General features: G+C 36.9%; 2 protein-coding genes across 4 annotated transcripts in view; one reads left to right on the forward strand and one right to left on the reverse strand.

The window, feature by feature from the left end:
* PACRG (parkin coregulated) overlaps nt 1-19,826 on the reverse strand; it is a 578,382-nt gene extending 558,556 nt beyond the window's left edge. The window contains exon 1 of the mRNA XM_010373150.1: nt 19,406-19,826. Coding sequence (XP_010371452.1) covers nt 19,406-19,561 — 156 coding nt within the window. The 5' untranslated portion in view covers nt 19,562-19,826. The remainder of the gene's footprint in view (nt 1-19,405) is intronic.
* A 170-nt stretch (nt 19,827-19,996) lies between these two features.
* The window catches only part of PRKN (parkin RBR E3 ubiquitin protein ligase), a 1,396,422-nt gene continuing 1,393,771 nt past the window's right edge, over nt 19,997-22,647 (forward strand). For 2 of the 3 annotated variants that reach the window (XM_010373152.2, XM_030929283.1), the window contains exon 1: nt 19,997-20,138. In XM_010373152.2, the coding sequence (XP_010371454.1) occupies nt 20,132-20,138 (7 nt within the window). In that variant the 5' untranslated portion in view covers nt 19,997-20,131. The remainder of the gene's footprint in view (nt 20,139-22,647) is intronic. The other variant, XM_030929284.1, reaches the window with a different exon arrangement.

Genomic DNA, 22,647 nt, shown 5'->3' on the forward strand with positions numbered 1-22,647 from the left:
ATCTCAGTCACTGCGACCTCTGCCTCCTGGGGTTCAGGCGATTCTCATGCCTCAGCCTCCCAATTAGCTGGGATAACAGGTGTGTGCCACCACGCCTGGTTAATTTTTTTGTGTTTTTATTAGAGACGGGGTTTCAGCACGATGGCCAGACTGGTTTCAAACTCCTAACCTCAGGTGATCTGCCTGCCTTGGCCTCCCAAAGTGCTGGAATTACAAGCAGTGAGCCACAGCCCTGGCCCTGAATACAAGTTCTGACTTGGTTTTCCAATATTTTAATATGTTTCAGCAGATTCACTCTAGCCCACTTTCTTTAATGATAAATGCCACTTATCAGTGAGTGATTGACTAGAGTTAGAGTGGTAAGATCTATGGTTACAAAACCATAGAGTAAAATTAACAGGTTGAATTAATTATTTTAGAATAGTAAAACTTAAATTGTAATGAAAAGTGCCAACACCGGCACAGCAGTCTGAAAGCATTTTTTAGCCCACTTATCATCTGCACTCCAGAATGTTCTCCCTTCTGTCCAGAAAATATGATGTTAGCCTAGGTGTCTCCTAATGGGAAACTAAGAATTTGAAGGATATTTGTGGATTAAGATGAATCTCTACATTTCCTGAGCCCCTGTCTCTCATTACTAATACTCTTGGCTGGATCTTAGTTTGGATACCTTAGGGATCTAGGTTTGGATATATATATATATATATATATATGAGCAAGGAGAGCCAGTCTGAGTTCCAAAACTGAAGAACTTAAAGTCTGATGTTCTAGAGCAAGCAGCATCCAGCATGGGAGAAAGATGTAGGCTGGGAGGCTAGGCCAGTCTCTTTGTTCACATTTTTCTGCCTGCTTATATTCTAGCTGCGCTGGCAGCTGGTTAGATGGTGCTAACCCAGGTTAAGGATGGGTCTGCTTCTCCCAGCCCACTGACTCAAATGTTCATCTCCTTTAGCAATAGACACATCCAGGATCAATACTTTGTGTCCTTCAATCCAATTAGTTGGACACTCAGTATTAAACATCACACCTCCCAACGTTTCTGGTTTCTTTGGTTTCACTAAAACATCATTCTTGTGAATTTGTTGCAATATCAAGTGTTGGTAAGTTTCAAATCAATCAAATTCTACACATAAACAAGAAGGCCAAGTGTGATACAGAGAAAGGTCCTTTTATATATATGCTAAGTTCTTAGTCAATTAATTACCTATATCTTGTTTCCTGTAAGTGATGAATACGAAAGAAATGTATAACAGGGGATGGACATTCTCAGTGGAATCACTTTCACACACTAAGCTAGGATTAAAAAATTCAGAAATACTTCTTACTGAGCATCTCCTATGTCTACGACACTGTTCAAAGCACGGAGGGGAGGGGAGACCAAGACACTGGCTATTTATGCTTCATTCTTTGTATGTAAAAGTTATACTTGATGAACTCCTAAAACGTTTTCATATTTACTCCTAATAATGACGGAAGATAATTTTGTGTGAATGTGTGTACCATCTAGTGAAATCATCAGCAAATATAACATTTCCTCAAGAAATTTCAATGGGAAATAAACCATAAACACAGGCATCCATTCTTACTGTTTAAAGTTACTAATATTTACTTCATACAACTGTTACTGTTCGGCATCTATAATCACTACATCACATAAAATTCTAAACATATTTAAACATGATACTGTGTTATATTCAAAGAATTTTTGTACTCAAGTGAAAATATTTAACACTGTGTCATTTTACTCAATTTTAACATAATGTTACAGTTTTATCATGCAAAATAACTTTAAAATATAAATTGCAGGACACAGAAAATTTGGTCAAGGATTTACTGCTTATCTCTGGGACTATTTATTCATAGCTACTTTAATTCAGAATAGATAACCTGTGAAATATATTTCTCTGTAGATTTTCTTCTAAGCAAAAACCACAAAAGTAAGGTAGTTAGCCATGATCTATCTTGTATTTATTATTTTATTTGGCATTTATTACATAATCATATTTTTATAGTATTACTTTCTCTAATCTATGTTACATCAATGGCTAACTTGAACTGGTTTAGGAAGATAATTCTAAAATATAAATTATTATTTATACAACATAATTGTTATGTATGATATTATCAGTTCACATTTTTTTTCCAAAATGACAGTAACTTTGGAAAAGAAGCAAATTTATGAATAATAATATCTTAAATTTGTGTTTCGGCTATGATTCTTCTATATACACAAAAACTTAAAAATAAATCTCTCCCTAAGCAGAACACTTATTCACTACCACAGACTAACTAATTACCTCACACAGGCTTGAAAGTTTCAGTTGTTGGACCTCAAGTATTAAATCTCAGTGTCTCTTGTCTTATTTTCTAGGTCCTACAAAATCAGCAGTCATCCTAGTTATTAAATCTTGATGTGCTTTTCACCAATATAAGACCACTGTCTGGTCAAGTATGTGTCCTTACAACCCCCTCAATGTCACACATAGATTTTTATTTTATTTTTATTTTAAAGTTCCAGGATACATGTGCAGAACAAGCAGGTTTGTTATATAGGTATACGTGTGCCATGATGGTTTGCTGCACCTATCAATGCATCAGCTACATTTTAAGCCCCACATGCATTAGTTATTTGTCCTGATGTTCTCCTTCCCCTTGCCCCACATCCCCCAACAGGCCCCTGTGTGTGATGTTCCCTTCCCTGTGTCTATGTGTTCTCATTGTTCGACTCCCACTTATGAATGAGAACAGGCGGTGTTTAGTTTTCTGTTTCTGTGTTGGTTTGCTGAGGAAGATGCTTCTAGCTTCATCTGTGTCCTTGCAAAGGACACAATCTCATTCCTTTTTATGGCAATTCCATGGTGTATATGTGGCACATGGATTTTTAAGTCAATTCTTACTAAGGAAGCAGAAGCAAAATGATATACGTCTTCCTGAATCTTTTTTAAAAATTTCATTTTAAGGACATTAAATATGAAAGTTATCCATTGAATGCATAAATATATATTTTCCAGAAAATAAATAACATAGACAAAACCTAGAATTCTGGGCCCAAAAGTAAGTATAAATAAATATTGTTTCCTATTGTCAGGTCATTTTCAGAGCTCCTAAAACATGAACTTGCTAGGTTCTGTGATATGGTTAAAAAAAGACAAAAAAAAATACATTTTGATGACATTTTCTCCATTGTTTTCTGATTATTGTTTATAACTTGTTTCCTTTTGCATTTTCTACTTACTGATCAAAATCACAAAAGCCATAAACATTACATGATATCATTTGATTTTTAGTAGTAAGTCATGTTCTTAAAATCTTTAACAATTTTTTATGGACCTCTAAATAGGGATATAGAAAATAGAAGGGAATACCAAAACTTATGTAACTATTTCAAATATGCCTAAGACTGACCAAATTCTTACTATACACAACTTATATTTATTACATAGTAACACTTTTATTTTTCTTTAAGAGATGGGGTCTTGCTCTGTCACTCAGACTGGAGTGCAGTGATGATCACAGCTCACTGCAGCCTCGGTCTCCTGTGCTCAAGCAATCCTCCAACCTCAGCCTCCCAAGAAGCTAGGATTATAGCTACATGCCACAACGCCCAGCTTATTTTAATTTTTTTTTTTTTTTTTTTTTTTTTTAGCAGGGGGTCTGGCTATGTTACCCAGGCTGGTTTTGAACTCTAGCTTCAGGCAATCCTCCAACCTTAGCCTCCCAAAGTGCTGGGATTATCGACGTGAGTCACCACACCGAGCCGGAAATAATATGTTTATATAGATGTCTCTGATATCTTTTGCACTGAAACAGATGATCTGCATTTAAGGATCTAGAATAACAATAGACAAAAAAAGCCTTTTTTTTCAAGTTTTCATAGAACATTTCTAGAAAAAGATCCTATTCTAGACCAAATCTCTAATAAACTTCGAGTAGCTTAGACTGTAGAAACCAAATTACATAACCATCAAGCAACACATGCATTTTTAAAAATCATAATCAAACCATAGTCAGAAAGCCCTGAGTAATAGGAAAAATAATTCCTCATAAATAGCAACCATATAAAAGAGGGAAGCAAAAATACAATTACATATCTTTTAAATAACAAGAATAATAATTTCTATTACAAATAAAAGTATTTCAAAAGAGAAATGTCTAGAATAGGCAAATTTCTAGAGATAATATCTTAATAGTTTCCTAGATCTGGGACCAAAAAGCCATTTGGTGGATGATAATTAAGGGTTTTTTTCCTTAGAATAATCAAAATGTTTCAAAATTGACTGTGGTGCTATACGTGCAACTCTGTGAATACACTAAAAGTCATTGTGTGTTACACTGTAACTGAGCGAATTATATGGGTATATGAATTATATTTCAATAAAACTGCTAAAAAGAGGCATTAAATAAAGAATTAAAAAACTCAGTAAAAAAAGTTTAATAATGGAAAGCAAAAGATAAAAATATGTGAGAGTAGAAATAAGAAATCCATTATCAAAACTAGAAGAATTGGTATGTCAGTTCAGGAGACAGCATACAAAGAACACCAAAGCATAAATATATCCAATCAAGGAAAAAAATTAATAAATTAGCAATGAGAATATATTGGTCATACTAAAATTTAAAATATAATATATATATGATATGACTCAAATTTTACAAAGAAAAAAAGCATGCAGAGATGTGGGAATAATTCAAGAGTGATTAATGCTAAAAAATGAGATTTGAGATTTATTTTTTCTCCTTTTATGTATTTTTTTAAGACTCTACATAAGAACTTTTCTCTTTTACGGTGAAGATAATTGTTTAAAATTACCCACAATATTAAAAGAAAAACATGAACTCAAACTCAATAGCAAAAGAACAAATTTTTTAAAAGTGGGCAAAGGGACTGAATAGACATTTCTCCAAATAAGACATCCGGATTCCCAGCAGATCTATGAAAAAATGCTCAATACCACTAATCATCAGTGCATTGTAATTTCAAAGCACAGTGAGATATTCACACTTCTTAGAATTGTTATCATCAAGAGGACAAAAGATAACGAGTGTTTGTGGGGATGTGGAAAAATGGAACCCTTGCAGATTGTTGGCAGGAAAGAAAAATGGTGCAGCTGTTAGTACGGAGGTCCCTCAAAAAATTCAAATATATATATATATATATATATGAATATCTCCAAAGGAAATCAGTATTCAAAGAGATAGCTTCACTCTCATGTTTATTGCAGCATTATACACAAGAGCCAAGGTATGGAAACAACCTAAACGTCCACCAATGGATGAATAGATGAAGAAAGTGTGGTAGATATAGACAATGGAATACTATTCAGCCTTAAAAGAAGGACTAAGATTACTACAAGAGTATTGTAATACAAAGAGCCAATGCTTGAGGCAATGAGAAAACAAAGAAATCCTGTCATTTATGACACTAGGATGAACCTCGAGAATATTTATGCATGTGAAATAAGCCAGACACAGAAAGACAAATACCACACAATCTCACTTACATATTGTATTAGTCCATTCTCCTATTGCTAATAAAGACATACCCAAGACTGGGTAATGTATAAAGAAAAAGAGGTTCAATGGACTCACAGTTCCACATGGCTGAGGAGGCCTCACAATCATGGTGGAAAGCTGAAAGGTACGTCTCACATGGCAGCAACCAAGAGAGAATGAGAGCCAAATGAAAGGGGAAACCCCTTATAAAACCATCAGATATTGTGAGACTTATTCACTACCACGAGAATAGTATGAGGGAAACCACCCCCATGATTCATTTATCTCCTGCTGGTTCCCTCCCACAACACATGGGAATTGTGAAGCCATAATTCAAGATGAGATGTGGATGAGGATACAGCCAAACCATATCATATATGGAATCTAAAAAAGCCAGACTCATAGGAGCAAAGAGTAGAAGGGTGCTTACCAGAAGCTGGGAGATGGGGGAGTTGGGATGATATTGGTGATAGGACATAAAATTTTAGTTAAATAGGAGAAATAAATTCAAGACATCTATTGTACAACACGGGGACTATAGTTAATCACAATGTATTGCATTCTAGAAAATCACTGAGAGCAGATTTAATTGTTCTCGCCACAAATAAATTAGTTTGTAAAAAATTATTAAAATCCAATAAATTTTTTTTGTAGAATGCAAATGTGGTACACACATTTAGTTTTCTTTCCAAAGGAAAGTTTTTTATTTATTTTAGTTTATAGAAATATTGTTTCATTCTGGCAGCCAAGAACTCCAAGAGATAGGTCCTTCTTCCAGTCTTGACAGATGAACCAAACATAGCAATCTCATCTCTTACCTGATACTGACTATTTGTGTTCCCCAAAATTCATGTGTTGAAGCTCTAATCCTTAATGTTACAGTATATTAAGATGGGGCTTTGGGGGCTAGTAATTAGAGTTAGAATGGGTCTTGAGAATGGGGCCTTTGGGTCAGGATTAGTGGCTCTACAAGAAAGAGACAGAGAGAGAGAGACACAGAGAGAGAAAGAGAGACTCTCTTCACAAGCATGTATGGAGGAAAGTCATGTGAGGACACAGCAAGGTGGTGACTATCTGCAAGCACGGAAGAGAGCCCTCACCAAAATGGCGGCACCTTGAACCAAAATGGTGGCACCTTGACCTTGAACTTCCCAGTCTCCAGAATCATGAGAAATAAATGTTTAAGCCACCTAGTCTACGGCTTATGTGTTATGACAGCCCCAGCCGACTAAGACACTACCCTAGCAATAATACCTGGTCTTGAAGACACTAACTACCCCAGCAATAATACACAGTCTTGAAGTGACTACCCTAGCAATAGCACCTGGTCTTGGAATGCTATGATAAAAGCAACTTGTGGTGGATTACTAGGAAGGACTTTGCTGCCTGGTAAATCAGAGACACCAATAATTTATGCTTGTTTTTTTAAGCTAAATACATCATGATTAAATAATGTAAGAGAATGTAAGGATAATTCAGCATTAGAATATATGTATTCACATAATTAACATTAACAGATTGAAGAGGAACAAACCTTATAATCATCTCAACAGATGCAGCAAGTGTCTGATAAAATTCAATACTACTTCCAATTAAGAAAAACACCCTTAGCAAATTAAGAATATAAAAAATTGATATGGCTGGGCATGGTGGCTCATGCATGTAATCCCAGTACTTTGGGAGGCCAAGGAGGGCAGATCATGAGGTCAGGAGATTCAGACCATCCTGGCTAACAAGGTGAAACCCCGTTTCTACTAAAAATACAAAAAATAGCTCGGGTGTGGTGGTGCATGCCTGTAGTCCCAGCTACTCAGGAGGCTGAGGCAGGAGAATCACTTGAACCCAGGGGTTGGAGGTTGTAGTGAGCTGAGATCATGCCACTGCACTCCAGCCTGGGCAGTTGAGCAAGACTCTGTCTCAAAAAAAAAAAAAAAAAAAAAAAAAAAAAAAAAAAAAAAAGGATGGATATTGTCCCACAAATTGCACCTTCAATACAATTCTAGTTAAAATCTCCAAAGAAATTTTCATGAAACTTGACAACTTATTCTAAAATTCCTATAGATGGTAAGATACCAACAATGTCAAAGAGGATATAAACAAATTGGGGGAACTCATCTCACTAAATACAAAATTTGTAAACCTACAACAACAAAGGCAGTTTGATACAGAAAAATAGTCTCATGGAACATAATACAGAGTAGTCAGTTACTATTCATAGATGGTACTGGCTTGGTGGCTCTCCATATGGAAAAGATGAAATGAAAGTCTTACCTCCCGTCTTAAAAATAAATTAGCAGTTAAATAATTAACAATGTATAGGTGGAAATTATAAGAATAAAACACAGAGAAGAAAGCTTACAATATCAGGATCAAAAAAAATTTTTTTGAAACTAGGCAAATTTTTTTTTTTTTTTAGACGAAGTCTCACTCTGTCACCAGGCTGGAGTACAGTGGCACGATCTTGGCTCACTACAATCTCTGTCTCCCAGGTTCAAGCAATTTCCCTGCCTCAGCCTCCCGAGTAGCTAGGTCTACAGGCACCTGCCACCAGGCCCGGCTAATTTATTGTATTTTAGTAGAGACAAGGTTTCACCATGTTGACCAGGATGGTCTCGATCTCCTGACCTCATGATCCACCTGCTTCAGCCTCCCAAAGTGCTGAGATTACAGGCGTGAGCAACCGCGTCTGGCCGACAAAAATTTTTTAAAAACCCCAAAACCATAAAGGAAGAATGTGATAAATATAAATACCTGAAGTTAAATTTAAAATTTATGTATTAAAAAGATGTAAAAATAAGTATAAAGACAAGTTACAAATTGCAAGAAAATATGTACTTCCCATATCCGGAACATATCTATACCTAGAGTATGTTAAGTACAGCTCTATGTCAATAGCAAAAGGACTGACAATGTAACAGAAAAAATGGGTAAAGGCTATGAATATGCACATTACAGAGGAAGAAATCTACATGATAAAAAAAACCTATAAAAGAAAACATGATCACTAGTAATCAGAGAAATGTAAAATTAAAAAAAGATATTATTTCATATACTTCAGATTGCTACAATTTTAGTCTGATACCATCAAATAATATCTGGGAAACAAGCATTTGGAAACAAGAATTCTCATTAGCTGCGTCACAATATAAATATTTATATATTACTTTGAAGAGAAATTTGACAAACTCTATTAAAGCTGAAGTTATACCTCATTTTTCAGCAATTCCAAATCTGGTGAACTTTGGCCTTCATGCACAAGGATTCCTACATGAGGACGTTATGCTACTGCATTGTAGAAATCTAATAGACCCTCAGTATGAGAATGAGCTAAAAAGCTGGTTTGTTCACACAACGGAATATGATAGAGCAGGTAAACAAATTTGCTATTAACAGGACATGCATTCCTGGAGAACCACCATTCAACAAAATGGCTAACTAGAAATAACAAAGTGCATGGGGAAATGTATGGGGGAAATGATGTTTCAAAAGCTCTGTACATATACGCAACTTTGTAACCAGAGCATTTAATAATCATTCTAATTAAAATTAATTACCACAGTTAAAATATTAAATTCCTGATCTTTAGATATGAAATATTGGAGTATATACAGTACAGTGCTATGCCTTTTGAAAAAAATGATAGAAAGAGACATTGCAAGGATCTACAAAGATTGGGCTTGCCTCACATTAGACGCTTCCAAGAGCAAGTGCACAAATAGAACTAGGAAGAAGAGCCCACAGCGAACAGGTATAATCTATGACACTATGACTCTGTGTCAGGCTGCATTTAGCCGTGTTAGTATCATTTGTAGCCAGCTGCTGTTACTTTGTGGCACAAAATACTAACAAGATGGGGAAAGTCACATCTGAACTTCCTACTTACACTGACAGCATTTTGCTATTAATGAACTGAATAAGACCTGAAGGCATTACGGAAACCTGCACTGTAACCCAATAGCTCAGATGAAAAAGTAACCTGAAGAACAGTTCTTGAATTTCAATTATCTCTATATCTCTGTATCTATCTATCTATGGGATATATGAATACATACATATTCATTATGTATATGAAGGAATAATGTGTACAAACTTCAGGATCCTGCTTGCCTCTGGGAATGAAAGGACAGTACAAATTAAGCTGTAGCTCTCTTGGTGAGGTTTTTTTTTTTTTTTTTTACTTCTAAGAATATAACGTTATTATTTAAAATATTGTTCATTAAATCTAGATGGTGAATAGATATCTCTTTGTCTATTTCTACATTTATTTGTATATTTAAATTTTTCAAAATGTAGAAGAACATGATTAAAATAAAGTACATGCAATTCAGTGAAACATTTGATTAAAAAGAGGGTTAGTGAGATGGCTGGGTATAAAATAAATATAAAAATACTTATTAGGAAAACGTACACCTATGAGCATGGAATGATAAATTATATTACTATAAGTGAAGACAGTGTTGTACGATGATCATTATTTGCAAGTGAGTTATATGATCATTTCCATCTCAAAATGATGTTCGACTTTACATCTTGTTAAAGGGTCATTTGGAAGATTAAACCGGTAAAATGTTAAAATTTAAAGTAAACATTCTAGGAATTAACAGGATAAATTAGCCTCACCAATTTCTAAAACATATTACCAAGTTGTGGTTTAATTACCACAATAATCAAAACAGTGGACATTGGTTAAAAATTCCTCTCAAATATCTCTATTATGTAGAATTATGAAACACACAAAAAGAAAAAGAACACACAAAGCAATGGGGAATAAAATATTACATAGTAAATGTCTTCGGAAAAACTGAGTAGCCATCTAGAAAATAGTTTTCTCAGATCTTCCCCATCCTACTATGTGCCCAAATGTTCCCAATCCCTAATTAAAGACTAATTAAATCAACCCCAGAACGCTTGGAAGAATTAAATGGGAATCTTTCAAGTGATTACAATTTGCAATCTGAGGACTACAGCCTTAGAAGTTTGCAAACCCCTCATTTGTATCATGAATAGGTTTCAGAGGTGCTGAGATCCTGACCCTCAACACTGGCAGGTGGAGATGTAGACAGCAGGCTAGTCCGGGAAGTCAAAAGCCCCGTAGAGAGGCCACAGGAGGAGCTAAAATAGGCACATTCAAGCATAGCAAGTGGCAGTATTAATAAAACCTTGATAGGGGTTTTAAGATTGATAAGATCTCTGACCCAGTACATCTACTTCAGAAATTGTATTTTAAGGAAATACTGTAAAATACAGAAAAAACTTTTTTATATAAAGACACTCATTTCAACATTATGTATACACTAATAGCAAAAAGTTGAAAACAACCTAAGTGAAAGACTAAGTAAATTATGACAAATTTAAAGGATAGAATTTTATGAAGTCTTTTAAATGCTTATGAGTTTTCAATAACATGTGAAATATTAGCATATTAGAAGGAATCCATAAAATTCCATATAAAATATTATAATTATACACACTGCAATCTATACAAACACATAAGTAGGTATATACACTCTATTTACTCTCAAAAAATATATGCAATCTAAATAATTTTAAACATGTATATAATGAATAGAATTTACAACATAATTATTTTTGGCCAAAAAAAAAAAAAAGCAGAAAATAGAAAATAAGATTGAAAACCAAACTAGTTGGGAGCCTGGTCTCTCTTAGCCTTTGCACACTCCCCTAGGTCCTTCTCAACTGTTATATTTCACCAAACATGATTCCCTTCAGGAAACTTTCCTGGACTCAGACCCTTTCAGGTCATCCAGCTTTGTGCTTTTATCATATTATACATTTTCTCCCTGCCAACTTATAAAAACAGCAGCTATCTTGCTCCCATCATGAAATGAACTGAGAACAATGACTAAAATATGTACAATCTACACATTCCTGTGAGCACTGTAAATTCCATTTCTAGATCAAATTGGACCACCGAAAGCCTATGTACATGTACTACAGCAATTTAATATCACACAGAATCCAATTTGCCAAGACACATTTTAATAACATGTACTTAGCCCTCACTGAAATCTTCTGTGGATGATATTTTCACTGCATTTCTTGCAAAACATAGAAATGTAGACATGGTGTGTGGCATGTATTTAAAATGTGACATGACCAATTTCTCAGAGAGTTCAGTGTACAGAAAGCTCCAGTTCCCTATAGTGATTGATGGGCTTCTCCTTTTGTGATAGTGAGATGTGTATAATGTTCCTCTTTCAGCAACAGATGCCAAGAAGCTCAGAATTAAATTTGAACATCCATTGATAAATATACTGACCCTTACGAACGACAAAATTGATGCTTCTTTCCTCGAGCCCAAAGTTTCTACTTTAATTACATTTTATTTTATTATTTCACTGTTGTTTATTCTATTTCATTTCCAATCGCTCCAATTCATTTTCTAAGTCATGTATCTTAATGTATATGTATTTCACTGCGAGCTAGTTGAAACTGCTTGAGGAACACATTATGAAGAAGTACACAAATATGTTCAAGGTAATCATTTTTCTTCACAAAGTATGTAACTTTAAAAAGACAGCAACAAAAGCCACTATGGAGAATGGAAAGGAAACTCACAGACTGGGCAACTGTAGTTGCAATACATACAATACTAGACAAATGCCTCATATCATTTAGAATATAGATGGACAAAAGCACTATAAATAAATAAACCAAATCAAGCCAAGAGAAAAACAGTCAAAAGTCTTAAAGGGACACTTCAATAAGCAGCATATCCAAATGGACAGTAAATATATGAAGAAGTTGTTAACTTCATTAGTCACAATACAATTAATATTAAAATAATAAGGATAACACATTACATACCTACTGGAATACTTAAAATGCAAAATAAAGAAAATATTGATTATTGGTGATATTGTAACGCAAACAGCACTCTCAAATAGCGCTGGAAAGAGTTTAAATTTGAAAAATCAATTGGGAAAACAGTTTTAGTTTAGTCACTAAAGCCAAACATGCATGACTTAGGGTCCAGCAATTCCACTCCCAGAAATACGTCCTTGGTCATGCGTAGATACGTTCTCCAAAAAAAGTTTAAGAAGTTTCCCAGTGGTGCTGTTTGTAACAGTTCTAAATTGGATGTCACACAAATACCCATTGAGAAAGCGATGGATAAATAAATCATGGTATATCCGAGAAAATACTAGACAGGAATAAATGTGAAGGATTTGTTTACAACTATAGTTGTATGTGAGAATGTGGGTGAATCTCACAAACAGAATGTTGATGAAAGAAACTGGACACGAAACAATCGCGCACTTTACGATTCCCTGTCTAGAAGTACAAAAACAGGCGACACTAGTCTGTTGGCCCAAGTCAGAAGAAGGGTAGCATGTGGGTATGTTGGGCAGTGACTAGAAAGAGGCAGACGGGGTTTTGTGGCATTGACAATATTTCTGGATTTGGGTGCTGATTGCATCAGTGGTGTGTTTGGTTTGATGTTTACCAAGTGATTCACTCACAATATGTGAGAGAACTGTTGTAAGAAACACCTTGAAATCTAGGTTCCAGTCCTTGCTCTATCCTTTAATAAGTATCTCTAAACAACCACAAAACATTAAATTGTTGGAGATTTCTACATTAAGTGGAAAAACACAGTCTACCCTGCTTTTTCATAAGATTGGTTTTAAAATCCAAATAGAATGAAGATGACTAGCCCTATTACATATGAAAGAATAAATATATGACATTAAGTAATCAATTATTAATAAAGTTACTTGAAATAATAAAAACATAGCACTGACATATTATTTGAATTGGATAGGAATTCCTAAATTTAGTAGGAAGATATTTGACATAATTTAAGTATATAAAGGGTTATGTAACAATTATCTGGCCATTTAGGGAAAATAAGTCAAAATTTATACCTTCCAAAACCGAACTGATTTAAGGCGAAGCAAACTTTCAAAATAAAAAATTAAAAGTAAAACAGAATCAAGGAAAAAAAGACTCCATTTTTTCTCATCATCTTAGACAGGAAAAAGCTTTTCTAAGCCAAACCACCTTAACTTCTTTCAATGAACATGTATAACTTTTATAATACTGCATAAAACATTTGCTAATTATTCTCATTTCTATATTTAATATCTATATAACATCATTGGCATTTTCTTTGAAGCCACTAATTTGAAGATGATTGTCTAACTGTAGTATAAAATATAGTCATTCATTAATTTAACTGATCAAAATAAGATAAATAGCAGCTACTATGTGCCATACATTTTTCTTGACGTGAGAATGCAGCAATAGGTGAAATAAACAAACTTCCTCTCCTTCTGGGACTTACTCTCTGGTGGAAGAAAACACAGGCTCAACTAAATTAATATTAGAGGGAAAAATATAAAACAGGGAAGGGAAATGGGAGTGCTGGAGCTGGAATGGAAGGGATTGTTAAGGGTCTGAAATTTAAAATAGAGTGGTCAGGAAGGGGCTCACTAAATAGCTAATTTTTAAACAGAAATTTGAAGCATCAAGAGCTGATGACACACATGGTAAAATGCATTTCAGGCAGAGGAAACAGGAAGAGCAAAGGCATGGCACTAAATGAGTTCCTGAGGCAGGGCCAACAGATTTGCATAAAGCAGCAAGGGTAGGCAGATCACACAGGGCCTTCCCAGTATGGGAACCTTAGCTTTTACTCTGAGTGAGGCAGGGAGCCACCTGAGGGGTTGAGGTGACGAGTGCCATGATTCGGCCTTCTTGAGTTTTAAAGGGAGCCTGTGGGCTCCACAATTAGAGGGGATGGTTTAAAAAAATTCAAAATAGAGACAAATAACAATTATAACAAGAAAGTGGGAGAATATGAGATAAGAAGAAAGGGTAGAATTGCTTTCCTTCATTCATCAAATATTTATTGAATACACTGTTAGGTTCTGGTTAAGATTAAAAAATGACTTAGACATGGATACTGCCCTCACAGAGAATTTACGTAAGGAGATAAAACATGAGCAGAAATGACCATAATATAAAGTAGAACACAATGAATAAAGGATAACTTTCTATGTGGGTGACAGGAAGGGAGAACGAAAGACGTCTTCTTAAAGCAGTTGGCATTTTGCTGGTCATAAAAATATAAGCTTCTTGACAGCATGTGTTCTGTCTTTTGCTGACTGCTAAATTCCTAGCATTTAAAACAGTGCTTCGCACATAGTCTGTGATCAATAGATATGTGTTACCTGATGAAAGAATGAATTTGTATATGCAGATATGTAGGGAGAAGGGTGTTCGAGCAAAGGGAACAACATAATCAGAAACACAAAAATAAAGAATCCAATTTACTTCCTGGGTTCAGATTGACTGAAGTAAATGAGAACAGTGGGAGATGAAATTTAAAAACATAGAATGGGATTAGATCACAGAAGATCTTGCTGGCCCTGGGGAAGTATCATGACTTTTTTCTATAAGAATTGGGAAGCTCCAAAAGCTCTGAATAGTGATAGGAGCAGAACATTGTACCAGAAAGATTAGTGTAATTGTACTGATAATTGATTGAGGGAGTCAACCAATTGATAGGTGGATGATATTGTACAAATCTAGACAAAAGGTGATGAGGGTCCCCATTAGTTTATCGCCACTTGGTCCCTTCATCATTAGTACTTCTCTACCGGAGACACCTGCTTATTTGTATTGTAATTATTTTACTTGTCTCTCTCCTTTTCTTCACCAATAATGTAGCACATTTAGCACTGGAGTTAGACACTTCTAGTTATCCTCCAATATCCCTTGGCTACAGTAATAAAGCATTCCAAGTTTGAGCTGGACACAGAGCTACCAGTTAAAGACTACATGTCGCAGCCTCTCTTGCAACTAGCTGTGGCCATAAGACTAGGTTTTGGCAGGATTTGAGCAGGAGTGAGGATTGCTGTTTCTGGGACATGCCTTCATAATGAAGCTGTTTGCTCTTCAGTTCTTCTTGCCTCATTCTTGCAGATTGCTCCATACCCATTTTTCTCTCCCCCACCTGAAGTAGGTGTTGGAGACGATGCCCTTTTGGAACTACATTCCTTCATCCTTTTCCTGAGGAGACAGGCATGTGGGCTTGGGTGTTACTTCATGGGTCAAGCTTTCACAGGCTTTTGCAAAACGGGAAAATGTAGGCGTATTACTAGGTTCTGGCCAGTTGGATGACAATGAAAGTGGGGTGCTGTGTCCCGGTCATGCACGTAATGGGAAGCTCTCTGCTTCCACTTTCCTCCTTCTTGAGGGCAGGTATTTGACCCTAGTGGTCTGGAGCCCACCTTATCTCAGGTGTCATTTTGCAGGATACAAAGAACAAACGTGCTCCTATGCCCCTGCACCGGCCTCATGGGGAAATACTGCCCAACTTCCTGGGATTACCTACAAACTTGAACTTCTATTGTGAGAGAAACAACTTCCATCTTAATTAAGCTATTGTTATTTGGTCTCTGTTACAGCAGCCAAATTAATATTTTAATATATAATGTATAAATATTGATGATTACCACTACATGTTAAATGAGTACATGATTGGACACACTATATATGTAAAGTACAGGTTGAACTATCCCTTATCTGAAATGCTTGGGACCAGAAATGTTTTGGATTGGTTTTTGTTTTTTGTTCAAATTTGGAATACAGTCGTCCCTCAGTCTCCATGAGGAATTACTTCCAGGACCTCCTGCAGATAACAAAATCTGCAGATGCTCAAGTCCCTGATATAACATGGCATAGTATTTGCATATAACCTACACATTTCCACCCATATACTTTAAATCATGTCTATATTACTTAAGAGTATCTAAAACAATATAAACTCTATGTAAATAGCTGCTATGCTCTATTGTTTAACAGGGAATAATGACTAATAAAAAAAAGTCTGTACATGTTCAATACAGATACAATTTTTGTCCCAAACATTTTAATCCAAGGTTAGTTGAATCCATGGAGGCAGAACCTGTACAAAGAGCTGACTATATCTGTATTATACACTGGTGGTCATGCCAATTCTGAAAATCTGAAATCCAAAATGCTCGAAAGAGAGTTTTCTTTGAGTGTAATGTCAGTACTCAAAAAGTTTTGTATTTTGGACCATTTCAGGTTTCAGACTTTTGGAATAGGAACACTCAACCTTTAATATTAAAAAAAATATGTATTCCATTCCCCTAAACTTTGAGCATAAAGCATCTGTAGTCTATTGAGAAGGAAAGCTGTAATAGAAAGCTTAGGCTAAACTCAACTTCTCTGTCACCATAAACCTGGGTCGATTTTCTAATTTGCTTCATGATAAGCATGTTCAGCACAGAAAGCATCTGACAACATGAAGACAACAAATGCTTGGTTAATAGTTTCTGGTCATGGGCTCTATCACAACCCAAACAAGGCCTATAAAAGGAATATGAACTATGAAATCTTCAAATTGTGTATCTCTTACATCTCTTTATAGGCAAGCACTATAAAAATGTGAATTTGAATATTATTTGATGGCAGGGCTTTTGTGATGCTTGTTTTCTTATAGAATGCAACAAAAATTTCATGGAAACAAAGTTCTATTGAAGAACAATATTTGACATTGAGATTTTAAAAATTTTGCCATTTACATTTATCATTATTTTTCAATAATTTTGTGCTCTCATATCCAGACTGACTGTTTAAATAAGCATTTCTGCTTGCACAGCCCATTTGATGAAACATTTATGATCAAGTTTATGTACTTATATCGCTATTGCACTCAAAGAAATATCAGAAGTCTCTGTGTAACTCCTTAGGATATATACAATTCTTCATGTTTTAGGTGGAAGAGCATTGGAATGGTGACTTATCTAACTGGAAAAGTGGTTTGGAGGGTATTGGCCTTTGGAGCATGAGGTCGCAATTAAGAAAAGCTGGAAATTGTCATACATATCCTGAATCGAAATACACCTTCAGAAAGAGATGAGGATATTTTGTTCTTATAATGCTGAGAAGTCTATACTGCTGAAGATAAAAATGGTGAAATGTAAATATTGGTTATGAAATGGAAAATTTTTATTTCCTGTACCACTGAAGTTATTTTGTATAAACAGCATTGTCTAGCTTTCTTTTATCAAGATTTGAATGTTGTTATTTTGGTTTACCTTGGAGTACTAAGGGCAGGGACTTTGCTTTGCTGATCCCAAATCCCCAGAACTGTGCTTAACAAGTATTGGGTATTAAAAGAGAGAGAGAGAGAGAGAGAGAGAGAGAGAGAGAGAGAGAGAGTGTTGTTGACTGAATAAGTAGATGAATGGATAAATAATCTTTGCATTTAAGAATTATGATTTCCAATGGCAAGAGAGGTATTGCTAGTACAAGATTTTCCTTTAGAATATAAAAAGATAATGTATCACAAATAAGTTGTTTATAAAGAAGCCTGCTTCATAATCAATGTAGTTTTTTTTAAGTCATGTAGGCATATTTACTACATCTGGCAATATAGATACATTAGATTTTGCAGAATTATCTCTTTAGGCGTAGGATTATATTAAAGAATTAACATGATACAAGAATTATGAACACAGGTTTAGGAAAAAACAGAAAAGAACCCTGACCAGTAAAAAAAAAAAAAAAAAAAAAAAAAAATTGTGATATTAAAGTATAACATTAAAAAACACCAAAATTGTAAATATTGTGTAGAAGAAAAACTAAATTATTAACTTGAATGGTTATGGCATCGCTGATAAATGCATCATCTTGACTCCTAGGAGAACCAATTTATGTGAAATTCCATGAAAAAGAATTAGTTACAACAAGCAGAATTTTAGTCTATTTCCAAGAATTTTAACTACTGTAAATCACCTGACACACTTCCCAATAATTAGGATATCATTTTGCATAACCACATGGGAACCTGGCCTAGAGGTCTATAGGTAATCTGTTTCATTCATGTATTTTAAGTATGTCGTTTAGGAATAAGTTATTAGGTTTACAACATGTAAGCAAAGGAAATAATGTGACACTGGAAAACAACATTACTCATTTAACATAATGAATTGCCACATGTAATAACTCAGATCTTCCCAGGGTGTAAATTATACAAATTTGAAAGCTACATTTATTATTTAATGCCTCATTCCCAGGCAGGTGCTTACTCAGTAGCAAAATCTGCCTTAGCATACCAAGTGTAAAGCTATTTAACAAATAGGAAGGTTTAAAAAATATATATACTATCATGCAGACAGCTAAAATATTTGTATGTATTTTTAATCTTTTTTCTCTAATGATACTTAGAATATTTTATTTTTGTTACTACAAATAATGGAGATGAAATATGAACTGTATTAGTAGCAGAGACACATGAGCTAAAGCTTGTATTGTTTAAAGCACATCATCTTAAAAGGCCTGTCAGGAAACAGTGTTCATATTAAGTGGGCTTTCAGTACTCTAACAAGATGACATCATTTTCTAAGAGACAAGTGTTGTTAGAGTAACTGCTAGGATATTCCAAAATTTCCTAGGTTGAAGAGAAGAAATTTCTCATTATAGATTATTTAATGAGTTTATGTTCCCAGTTGTATATCAGCTCATGTTAAATTTTGCAAGAGTTTATGATTTCTAAGAACTCACCTTCTACAAGGCCCTTTGCTGAGTGGGGTTAGTTAGCAATCAGTAATTAAAGGGGATCTTTTTACCTCGTATAAATAGCGTAAGAGTAATTTGGGGCGGTTTAGAAAAGATGAGTTATCAGGAAGGTGCTTATCAATGGGTAGAGTGTATCATTTGCCCAGGATTCTAACAACCTAGCCTGCCCCCCACACACTGTGGGGGACCGTCTGCTACTTGCCAAGTAATTGCCATTTTTGGCAAAGACCACCCAGGACATGGGCTCAGAGTCCATCCTAGGGCTGGCCAACCTCTGTAAATCTCGTGTTCCCTGATACGGAGCGAGTGCATTCAATTCAGGAAGATCACTTACGACTGAGTTTTTCATCATGGCTTTGACTGTGAAGCCCTCAGAAACCAGGGAGTGAGGCTGGTGCACCGGGAGCGGCTGTTGTGCCAGCAGCTTGGTCCTCTTCGGCATCTTGTCTGGGCATTTGTTTAAGCTCAGGGTCTCTTTTTCTGCCACCATCTTCCTAGAAAATGTCTTGTTCTCATAAAAAGTGTAGTAAAAGAATCAGTGGGTTTTACGGATGTGAGCAGGAGGTCGGGAAAAAAATGTCAAAAGGCGCGTTAATGGTAGAAATTCAACCCCTCGTAGTGCCCAGGTTGATCCAGATGTTTGGCAGCTCCTAGGTGAAGGGAGTTTAGGGGAGGGGTGGGGCGGGAAGAGGGCAGGACCGTAGCTAGAGCTGCAACAAGCTTCCAAAGGTAAGCCTCCCGGTTGCTAAGCGACTGGTCAACACTGCGGGCGCATAGCTCCGCCCTCCGGTGACGTACGATTGCTGGGCCTGAAGCCGGAAAGTGAGGCGGCGGAGGGCTGGGGGGCAGGAGGCGTGAGGAGAAACTACGTGTTAAAACTACGACTCCCAGCAGGCCCTGGGCCGCGTACCCTCCGCGCGTGCGCATTCCTAGGGCCCGGCACCGGGGCGGGGAGCCCTGGAAGATTTAACCCAGGAGAGCCGCTGGTGGGAGGCTCGGGCTGGCGCCAGTGCGCGCTTAGGCCCTTTCCTGGCCCGCAGCCGCCACCTGCCCAGTGACCATGATAGGTACGTGGGTACCTGCCAGGTACAGCCTCTCTGCGCCGTCCTGCGCCCCGGTGTGGCCTCGGCCGACCTGGACCCCAGGTGCCAACTGTCAGTGACGGGGCCAAAGTGCCCATGCCGTTCCCCGGCCCGCACCGCCTGGCTTTCCAGCTCAGCGACGCGGGCCCGGGGCTCCAGTGTGTGCGTTCCAAGCCGTCGCCCGCCCGCCCCTGCTCTGAGCGTTCCCGTGAAGACCGCCTCACCTGGGACGCCAGGCGGCCCCGCACCCCTGGTCCTCGCTCGCGGTCCCCCGGACCGTGTAGGGTCCCGAAGCCTTCGCCCCGCCGCCGCCCCTCGCCCTCGCGGCCCTGGCCGGTTGTCGTGCGGTTCAGGACCCATCGAGACCCACTCTCTGTGGGGCTCTTTCAGGAAACCCCAGCAAAGCATTAAACTCTAATGGAAGGCACCTGGTGAGGGTGGCTGGGCGCCACAGAAACTCCTCCAAATGAATCTAAACTTCTTGCTCCCTCGGATGTTTCCTTTTAAACTTCTCGTTGGAGGGCTGAGGTGAAAGAAAAATTGAGAGTAAATAATAGCCAAGATTACATCTATTGCCTTTTGCAAAATAACTTTTTTTTTTTGGTAAAACAATGACCGAGGTGCAATTTTGTGAACAAAACTTAGTGGTATCAGAGTTGTTCATGAACACTTGATGTGTAAGATGAGCAGAGGTGCAAAGGTCCTCTTCCAGGGTTGTTGAACCAAAAACTACTTTAGGGGCTGTCCCTAAAAATTAATGGAAATGCACCATATGTTTAGAAGACAGTGCTATATGGGGTTTCATTATTGTGGAAGTTTCTCCAGGTTATGTATGGAGGGTTTAGTGAGCTTGTTTAGGGCTAATTCTTGAGGAGCATCCCTTACAAAACACTTTTGATTGCAGTTAAGTACGTTCGAAGTCAGATGTGGTCGTCCAGAAGAAAGGTGAGAGGTGGATTCATAAAATATATGATCTTTATGCACTGAAAACACTTACTACATCTGTTTTTATTTATGAAGTTGTTGTTAAAATGTAAACATTCTGCCCATCAGTGGGAGAATCAAGCCAGCTAACTGGCATTGTCTTTGTCTCTGTGGTAAAACAAGAATGTTGTCCAACCTTTCTTCCCTCTCTAGCATGGTCTGACTTGGTGAATGACTTGAAAGTTAACCAAATTACGAAAAAATTATAATGTTTTGAGTCTTCTTGAGCTCTTTTTAGGTGACATTTACTTAAGATTCACTTGTAAGCACAAGTCTGAACTGAATCAGAAAACCAAGTAGAAGAGATTTTCCAAAATCCGTGCTATCAGTAGTCTACAGGAAGAAAATAGCCTATACCTTATTTTGAAGACAGTTAAATACATTTTATTTTAATTTAACTTAATCTAGTGCACAGATAATTTTAAGAGAAACAAATTTATTGTAAAGCTATATGAAGACAGGCGTTTAAGATCTGGGATTACAGGCGTAAGCCACCACGCCCAGCCTCATTAGCCACATTTCAGTAAACATCTGAATGGCCAGTTTGAGATTTGGGTGTGGTGAACAGTGCTAAAGGTAGGTGAAAGTGAAAACCATTAAAAGGAAGCCTTGGAGTGATGGGTTTTGTGTTTTTGTGACAAAAATTCAGAGCCAGGAAAGACATTACAGACTTTATCCAGTGATCAGTTGGAGATCAAAATGTAAATAGTATGTATCTGGGATTTTCTGTTAAAGGTAAGAGTGCTTCTCAAAGCTTGCTCCTTTCAGGCCTATGCTTTCTCTGTTACACTCACCTTGTTGTGGGATTCAGGAGGACGAGAGAGACCTCAGGTTGAAACAGGTGAATCTTTATTGAGTGCACTCAGGCCCAGCTGACTCACATGCAAAAGACTGGGCCCAGAATAAAGACAGTACTTGACTTTTATACACACTTCACAAAAGGAGATGGGCTAGCTTGAAGCAAACTTACAGTGATGTCAAAGCAGGGATACAGACGCAGGACAAAGACAGGATTGCACATGACCATTGCCAAGCAACCCAGATGTTCGTTATCTAGGTTTGCCTGGGCACAGGCTTATCCTATAACCTTCACTATGGTGCCCAGGCAGCTGCAGTTGAGGCCTACTCAGGCTTCTCATGACCTTCTTTGTACTTCTTAGATAAAACAGAATACTTGAAATCACTAGTTACAGAGAACAAGAGTCTATAAACTCATTCCATAAAACAAAGGAAAATTTGTTTTTCTTCTCCCTGTGTTGAGGGAGTGCTGGGAGAGTCTCCAGAGCACCTTAGATAATATTATCAAGACTCTTCCTGGGTCTGGGCTGTGCCTATTGCTGCCTCTGGGACAAGTTAGCCTAAAACAGGAAAACTTATTTCTTTTTCTTTTTAATTTTATTTTTCTTTAATTTCCCACCCCAACCTTAATGCAAATAATATTCTGCCAGTTGGAGAAACGTAAAGATGGGTTTCCTGGTAGAAGAGGAGTAAACAGGACTGACTGGGACCT

The sequence above is a fragment of the Rhinopithecus roxellana genome, chromosome 4 (assembly GCF_007565055.1).
Source record: "Rhinopithecus roxellana isolate Shanxi Qingling chromosome 4, ASM756505v1, whole genome shotgun sequence".
Lineage (NCBI taxonomy): Eukaryota > Metazoa > Chordata > Mammalia > Primates > Cercopithecidae > Rhinopithecus > Rhinopithecus roxellana.